Raw genomic sequence first — 9,016 nt, 5'->3', positions numbered from 1 at the left:
GACCAAAATGACACAGACATTAACAACTATAGGTCACCGTACGGCCTTCAACAATGAGCAAAGCCCATACCATAAAACTGTTTGTCATTGACAGTGTTAGTTACTAAAGGCTTATCCATGTCACAAGTATAGAAATGTTTCTTCGTTAACTTCCAGCACTTTGCAGATCCTGTCGTTTACATGCTAGGATAACCAAAACTCAACTTACGCTTAATAGTTAACACAATGTCATCACAAGATGAATTTTGTCCGTTATAACTTGTTTATTATCTAGATCTACAAATTAACTATACCGATTAGATAATTAAAGCCTACTTACAATTGGTAGCCATTTATTTTTTATGTATTATAACTCAGAATCAATTTTTGCTACCCTGAATTCATAATTATTCTTTAGATTTACAAATTTAAATAATCAATGAATTACATAAGTTCTATATGTTTTTGTATGGAGAGATTGCCAAATATCAAAATTACATATCCACGAAAAATGCAACTTTTTGTTATGCCACGAAAATAGATACCCATGATAATGGATTAATACACAGAAGTATACTATATCAATTGAGTAATTTGGGAAAATATTATACTTTCATTTGCGTACCTGAGAGATATATAAAGATGTTTTCACCCAGAAAATTTATGTTTCCTAGGGAATTGCCCATTCAAAATATGACTTTTCGAAGGTACACAAATTTTTACATCTCTCTAAATCTATAGTTTTTAAATAATTTGGAACACGAAAATCACTATACTATCGAATTTTAAAACATATTACAGTGAATTTGTATAATCAGTGATTGTGTAGAATTCCTGAAATCTCAAGGATAATGCAGAATCACTGGTTAGTTTAGTGATTATATAATCACTAAAAATTTCAGAGATAAAGTATAATCACAAGAAAAAAAATCGAATTATGCATAATAACTGAAATGAAGAATTAGTTTTATTTGAAAAAATGAATCAAATTCAATAATTCATTTTACAGAATCATATCAAAACATCATTGTACACATAAATTGTAAAATGTTAAGCACAATTTCTCGAAATGATAATCTTAATATATTACAATGTTAGGCACAATATATCTAATTTTAATGATAAGCACAATGTATTAAAATAATAAGGACAGTATATAAATATATTAGAATGTTCGGCATTATACACAATATTTTGAAATGTAAAGCACAATATTTCTAGAGAAGCATTTATTTTTACAAACTAAATTTTAATGCATCGACAACTGCATGTTTGCCCTGCTAGTTTTGCAGGCACATTTACTTGTTTCTAATAAACAATTAACAGGGCCCGATGACCATATAAGCGATGCAAACATAAATATAGATAAAAAATAGATTGAGCATCCTCATGCTGTTGGATTATTCTAGGTCTATTTAATCTTTTATTATAGATGAAAAATAAATATTTATCATCGTTTTTTCCTGTATAAGAATGATTGTCTGTGGATCGAATCAGACAATCAAATGATATACCTTTGTTTAACTTTCAATGTTGACCTTTATTTTACTTTAAATAACTTTACACATACAATTCACGTGTTATCCATCTCAAGCTGAGGGGTAAATTTAAATTAAAGTTCACTTAAATAAGGGTTCAATCAGGTCTTTTAGCGTATTTTGACAAAATTGAACCATACTGGCTGCTAAAAGCGAATTAATATTTCACTATGTGCATTTCATTAATGAATGAGCAAAAAAATTTCATATATTGAATTTGTCAATATGTAGCTAGTACTCCTTTAATGTTTCGTTATGATGCACAGTGCATATATCTATACAATATGGTTTAAAGTAAAAATTGGAAGACACATGCATGTATGACAGTACATAGAATCCAAAGTAACAAAAATGATGATAACACACTGATTTGGGTAAAAGGGATCAATCTAAATTTTTAGTGATGAATCGGCAAATAATGAAAGAGATACTTAACATGTGAAAGGATAACTACTTAAAGATGTTGTATTACGTCTGAAGTTTTTAATTCGCTCAAGATGCTCTTTTTTGTCCGGACCCCTCATTAAAGTTCAAATAAATACATTTTTCATTATTTTTCAGCACTATATGAATAAACTCATCATAGATACAGCTAAGGTAATCTATAGCTATGCCTGAGGTAGAAAAGCCTTAGTATTTCAAAAAATTCAAAAATTTGTAAACAGTAAATTTATAAATATAACCATATCAATGTATCAATGACAATTCATGTCAGCACAAAAAGTGCTGACTACTGGGCTTGTGATACCCTCGGGGAAATAAATCTCCACCAGCAGTGGCATCGACCCAGTGGTTGTAAATAAACTCTTCATAGATACCAGGACCAAATTTAGTATATACGCCAGACGCGCGTTTCGTTTACAAAAGACTCATCAGTGACGCTCGAATCCAAAAAAGTTAAAAAGGCCAAATAAAATACGAAGTTGACGAGCATTGAGGACCAAAATTCCCAAAAGTTTTGCCAAATACAGCTAAGGTAATATATGCCTGAGGTAGAAAAGCCTTAGTATTTCAAAAAATTAAAAAATTTGTAAACAGTAAATTTATAAATATAACCATATCAATGACAATTCATGTCAGCACAAAAAGTGCTGACTACTAGGCTTGTGATACTCTCGGGGAAATAAATCTCCACCAGCAGTGGCATCGACCCAGTGGTTGTAAATAAACTCATCATAGATACCAGGACCAAATTTAATATATACGCCAGACGCGCGTTTCGTCTACAAAAGACTCATCAGTGACGCTCGAATCCAAAAAAGTTAAAAAGGCCAAATAAAATACGAAGTTGCAGAGCATTGAGGACCAAAATTCCCAAAAGTTTTGCCAAATACAGATAAGGTAATCTATGCCTGAGGTAGAAAAGCCTTAGTATTTCAAAAATTTTAAAAATTTGTAAACAGTAAATTTATAAATATAACCATATCAATGACAATTCATGTCAGCACAAAAAGTGCTGACTACTGGGCTTGTGATACCCTTTGACTTTCCAACAAAAACTGTCCCAAAATTATAAACTTATAAGAAAATTACTGTGGTCTACACAATAGATTAATAAAGTATTTATTTTGTTTTGAAAAAAAGACCTGTATTGATTTTAAGAGATATATCATGCTATAAAAGAAGAAAATCAAATGAATGCATTTTTTTTAATTTCATTTTGAAAGTTGCTCATATGTTTTTTAATACGTATTCAAGCGTTCAAACCTTTCAGATAGACAGTTACTTATGACTAAGGCCGGCCCTTTAATAGCTGACTATACGATATTTTTTTCTCATTGTTGAAGGATAAACGATGCGTTGCATTTGCTTTTATCTTCGTCATCTTGATTTTGGAGGATAGTTGTCGTCTCAATGGTAAACATACTACATCCTCCTTTTTTATAATGTTTTCTTAAGTCGTACTTCTTATCAAAAAACACCCTATATAATTTTAATCGTAAATGACAAAAAAACATAGCTGAACGTTGAACGTTCTTCGCAAACAAAAACTTGTTATAGATATAGGAAGATGTGGTATGAGTGTCAATGTGACAACTCTCCATTAAAGTCATAATTTATAAAAAAAAAAAATAAACCATAGGTCAAGGTACGATCTTCAACACGGAGCCTAGGCTCACACCGAACAACAAGCTATTAAGGGTCCCAAACATTACTAGTGTAAAACCATTCAAACGGGAATGTTTATTTGTGTTAATCATCATGAACTTATTTATAAAAGAAGTATTCGGTTATTTAATTCAAATCAGTGAATTTATCCATACCATTGCGAAGTTATTGAGGCACCATCTTGTGCATGGATAAAACAGTTTAATTTACAATATTGGATTGTCTGACATTAGTTATCATTTATTTTACTCCATGTGCATTATGACTTTCTGAGATTGTTTTATTATACATTTTATATAATCATTCTTTTTCTAGTTTCAGTTTACACCAGCGAGCAAAATGACTTGAGTCATTCGAAAAGAATACAAACTGCTGTCCACCAACTCTTCTCTTTGCTCTCTCTACGACAGTGTCTGGATCATATATGTGGTATTTCGGAGGTCCATATTCCAACATAGCACATTTACCATTAAAATTAATTTTTAGTTGTTCTTCAATGATTTTTCTATGTGAAAAAAATCCACAGAACGCATAATGAGCAATGTTACATGTAAGGTTAGACTTATTGATATTGTTAACGCTTAAGACAACTGCTTCGTGCCACAAGTTCCAGTAACTGTACCTAATTATGTCCCCTTTCTTAACATCTTCCGCATTTCTTATTTGTGTTAATTTCACGTCTAATAATATTTTGTTTATATCGAAACAATTTTTACAAATTATCCCATTTTCGTATTCCTTTTCATTTCTTTTCATTTCATTGCTTATTCCTAAAAACCCACTCTTGAGAAACAACCGACCTGTTAATCTAAATTTCGTCACCTGAATACTAAATTTTCTTCCGGTAACGCAATATGTTGCAAAATGTTCACAATTGTTGTCGAAGAGATCATATTTATATGCTTCACTCTTTCTTCCACCATCACAAAAATCCCTAGCACGTTCAGCGGTATCCTTTTTTGAATGTTGCCTTATTCTGTACGCAATGACACGAAGATTTTGTTTTGCAAAATCAAAGGATTTCACTGATGACCCAATACGAGCTTTTTTGCCAAGGAACATGCCAATAGCCACACCTGAAATTGTATTTGTAGCCTCTATTATTTCAAATTTCTCACCTTCAAGTTTTGCAACAACTATCGCATGGTGATCATATATTGCACCCGCAAATGCAATATGATCTCCTTCATCGATTTCATCGGATGAAAAAACAGGTATTGCTTTAACACATTCGATACATCCACTGATTTCAGTAACTTCTTGAACACTTAGTTCCAGATCGGTACTAGATAAGCCACCTTCACAGTCTTCTTGCGTGACTTCGGTCTTATGCTTTTGTTCAGAAACAATGATATTGCTCAAATTGTCATTAACTTGTTTTTCGTTGTCTAATTCTGTTATAGTATCTTCCGGCTTTATGGTCAAATCAGATCCGTCAACTGTGTTTTGTCGACGCATAAATTGTTCACGATTTTTGATAGATAAAAAAGAAGGAGTCCGTTGTAAAAACGATTGATCAAAAGATGTACTTCTATGAATTCTCGTCGATGAGCTAATTTCAGATTTATCAATGTCAGTCCTTGTTGTAATATCATCATTGATTTCTGATGACAACTCATACTTTAATGGAATATCAACGGACGAACATTTTTCAACGGTCTTATCGGTTGGAGCCGTCATTGATCAGCGATGATTCATACCTATTTCGAATAATAGAAAGAAATTTGAAATATAAGTGAATGAATAATATTCAAAGACATGATCATTAGCAGATAAAGATTTGTCAGATTTATCTTGAATAGTTCGTCTTCAGATACAAATATAAAACAATATCAGTGTTCCAACTAAATGTGTTTATATTTTATTTTGCAGATTTCGACAGAAGATAAAAAAAAAGAATACGCTATGAAAGAATTCAAATGTTTCAGAAAAGATATCTTTCTGGAATATATTAGAATCATTGATTAACATTTCTTCTTTAAATTCTAAAGGATATAAGATAAAATAATATCGTATAAAAAGACAAATATTTACATAAGACAGACGTCTTTCATCAGGGTCGATATTTTTCTTTACAATTAACAATGATACAATCTTAAAGCCACAGTCTCGGTCACTCCAACCGCATGAAAGTCCTTGTAGATGAACAGAACAACGGAGTTAAGGATTTCCAGGAGAAAGAACTTGAACAAATGTCGATAAAGGAAAACCATTTCCTTCTCATAATTATAATTAAAAAAAAGAAATAGTTATCATTTAAGATTATTCATTTGTGATTTAATTGGATGTTTATTTACATTTTTTCATGATTAAATTTTGCGCTCAGCATACACATTGTATGATCTATAACGTTAAAAAAAATGCATTAAATTCAAAACTACCTTGTGACATTGTATGAAAGAATACAAAGGCTTCGCTGATGCATTTTAAAGATCATCTATGACGAGAATGATAAAAGAAAGATATTGAATGATTGCCATGGAGATATCAACCAAATACCAAGTAATGATAAAGTTTGCAATATTAATTATAGATAAACGTACGGTCTTTACTAATGATCAAAATTGTAAAGTCAGCTCTACAATTCACTCACTATGAAGTTTACGTACATTTTTATCTTTTTCACTAAAGACTTAATCTGCTGATATATGATGTTACGGTTATGTGTTATCAATTTACATAGCGGCAAATTATAAAACCTCGAATATAATTGTTAGTCTGTAAGAAAACCTATAAAATTTCCACATATTTCATCTTGGCTAAATTGGAGCTTTGCTAGTCTGTGCTTTTTGGGTACGGTAAATTTCCTTATACGTTTTGAAAAATGTATCTAAAAAAACGATTTATGTTTTACACTAGACATTCGTATATTTCTTTTAGCATAACATTTGAAATCTCTTCACTGACATAAATATCCAATAGCCTTCAGTAAAAAGGTTTTTCCAGCTCTTTGTTGTCTAATATTTCCAACGTTTCAATTTTGATAGAAACTAAAACTCATTTCATTCAGCTGTCTTTCTCAAACTTTAACAAAAAAAAAAATGCCCACAATATGAAGAATTTGTAATATCTATAAACTTGTGCTATTGAACAAATGGCTGAAATTGAATATTTGGACTTTCAATGTTTTTAAAAGAAACAAACAAAATACATTTCTATGTTTGTATATTTATTGTATTCGTTAGAAGATAGAAATAATAAACTAGATTGTTAAAAAGAACAAGTATAAAATTCAATGATCATAAAATTGTTGGAAAGACTACGGTAAGCTATGACTACGACTGGCATACAAGTGAGATGTTTGGCGCTATTTAATCCACCATTTTCTACATTTGAAAATGCCTGTATCAAGTCTGGAATTTGACAGATATTGCCCATTCGTTTGATGTGTTTTATCATTTAATTTTGCAATTTGATTTGGGACATTCCGTTTTGACTTTCCTCGGAGTTCAGTATTTTTGTGATTTTACTTTCTATTGAGGGGGAGACAATGACATAAACGGTTTATATTGTGAAGGAGCATATGACTGTCATAAAAAATCATATCCCTGGTAATTACAACTGAAATAAATGATTCTTCTGCTGTAGGAGCTTATAAGGTTATTTTTAAACACAGTCATTCATATCAAATGTTAATAGTAAACCTCAATGATGTTTGGATGCACCAAAGGAGAGCAAAATTTTATTATGAATGTAATTTTTTTTGCATCTTTAATTTTCTTCTATTTAACTAAATCAGAAAACAAATTTCGTTCCCCCCCCCCCTAAATAGAAAATATAAATTATCTCTTTTGTTCTGTGACTATTTTTTTCCAGTTTTTGAAACCATATCTATATTTCAACCTTTTGAATGTCCGATTTTTTTTTCAATTTCTTAAAGATTTGGAAAGCTACCATTCTCCATAAAAATGGAGAGCAAATCATTGTTTGAAAGTTCTAACATTCTTCATAGGGCAATACAGACTTATAAATTTGCCAGTTTTACTGGTTAACAGAATCCTATTCTACTACATATTAAGAAAAGACCGCGGATGCTCCATTTTGGTTGATTTTATAAAGATTGTTTTGGTTATGGCAATAAGTTGCATTAAAGCACGTACCTTTTATCTCTATAACAATAAAGATTCCTTCCAAACTTCTTAAAATTCTATATGTATCACCTGACAAAATGGCGTTTTTAAAATTTGTTTACACTAGCTACTTGAACAAAATTCTATATTTAGAACAAATGGAAAACCATGACTGGTAGTATACCCGGAAGCCAAATAATGATCTGATTAAACAGAGAAAACCCCTAATTCGGAACATTAAAACATGATATCGTTATTAAGATATATTCTGAGTGTTTGGGAATATAAGAAGATTACAGGAGTTAGATTTTACCGTACCATATGTTGCGTTTACAGTATTAACTTGATTAATTTTCACTCATTCATTCATTCATTCATTCATTCATTCATTCATTTATTCATACATTCATTCATTTATTCATTCTGAGTGATTCATTTATTCATTTATTCATTTATTCATTCATTCATTTATTTATTCATTTATACATTTCTTAATTTTTTCATTCATTCATTCATTCATTCATTCATTCATTCATTTATTTATTCATTCATTCATTCATTCATTCATTCATTCATTCATTCATTCATTCATTCATTCATTCAGTGACTGACTGTTCGTCAATAAAGACCTAATTTTTCAGGTTTTTATGCCCCACCTACGATAGTAGAGGGGCATTATGTTTTCTGGTATGTGCGTCCTTCCGTCCGTACGTTCGTTCGTTCGTCCGTTCGTTCGTCCGTTCGTTCGTCCGTCCGTCCGTTCGTCCCGCTTCAGGTTTAAGTTTTTGGTCAAGGTAGTGTTTGATGAATTTAAAGTCCAATCAATTTGAAACTTAGTAAACATGTTCCCCATGATATGATCTTTCTCTTTTTAATGCCAAATTAAAGTTTTGACCACAATTTCACAGTCCACTGAACAAAGATTAAAAACAGTGCGAATCTCAGGTTAAAGTTTTGGTTAAAGTTTTTGGTCAAGGTAGTTTTTGATGAAATTAAAGTCCAATCAACTTGAAACTTTTTACACATGTTCTCTATGATATGATCTTTCTCATTTTAATGCCAAATTAAAGTATTGACCCCAATTTCATGGTCCACTGAACAAAAAAAAGATAGTGCGAAGCTCAGGTTAAAGGTTTGGTTAAAGTTTTTGGTCAAGGTAGTTTTTGATGAAGTTGAAATCCAATCCACTTGAAACTTAGTACACATGTTCCCTATGATATGATCTTTCTAATTTTAATGGCAAATTTAAGGAATTGACCACTGAACATGTAAAATGATAGTGCGAGTGGGGCATTCGTGTACTTTGGACACATTCTTGTT

The 9,016-nt window shown here is 31.0% G+C and overlaps 1 protein-coding gene across 1 annotated transcript; it reads right to left on the bottom strand.

Annotated features, from left to right (window-relative positions):
• Positions 1-1,047: 1,047 nt before the first annotated feature.
• LOC139484949 (uncharacterized) lies at positions 1,048-7,822 on the bottom strand. The gene is made up of 2 exons (XM_071269011.1): positions 7,727-7,822; positions 1,048-5,326 (listed from the first exon to the last, which is right to left on the bottom strand). Exon 2 carries the CDS (start codon positions 5,304-5,306, stop codon positions 3,927-3,929), a length of 1,380 nt encoding a protein of 459 aa, XP_071125112.1. The 5' UTR covers positions 5,307-5,326; positions 7,727-7,822; the 3' UTR covers positions 1,048-3,926.
• Between the last annotated feature and the right edge of the window lie 1,194 nt (positions 7,823-9,016).

This window comes from Mytilus edulis, chromosome 8 (genome assembly GCF_963676685.1).
Source record: "Mytilus edulis chromosome 8, xbMytEdul2.2, whole genome shotgun sequence".
NCBI lineage: Eukaryota > Metazoa > Mollusca > Bivalvia > Mytilida > Mytilidae > Mytilus > Mytilus edulis.
Note: the sequence above shows the minus strand (reverse complement) of the source record. Positions and strands in the feature narration are given on the sequence as shown.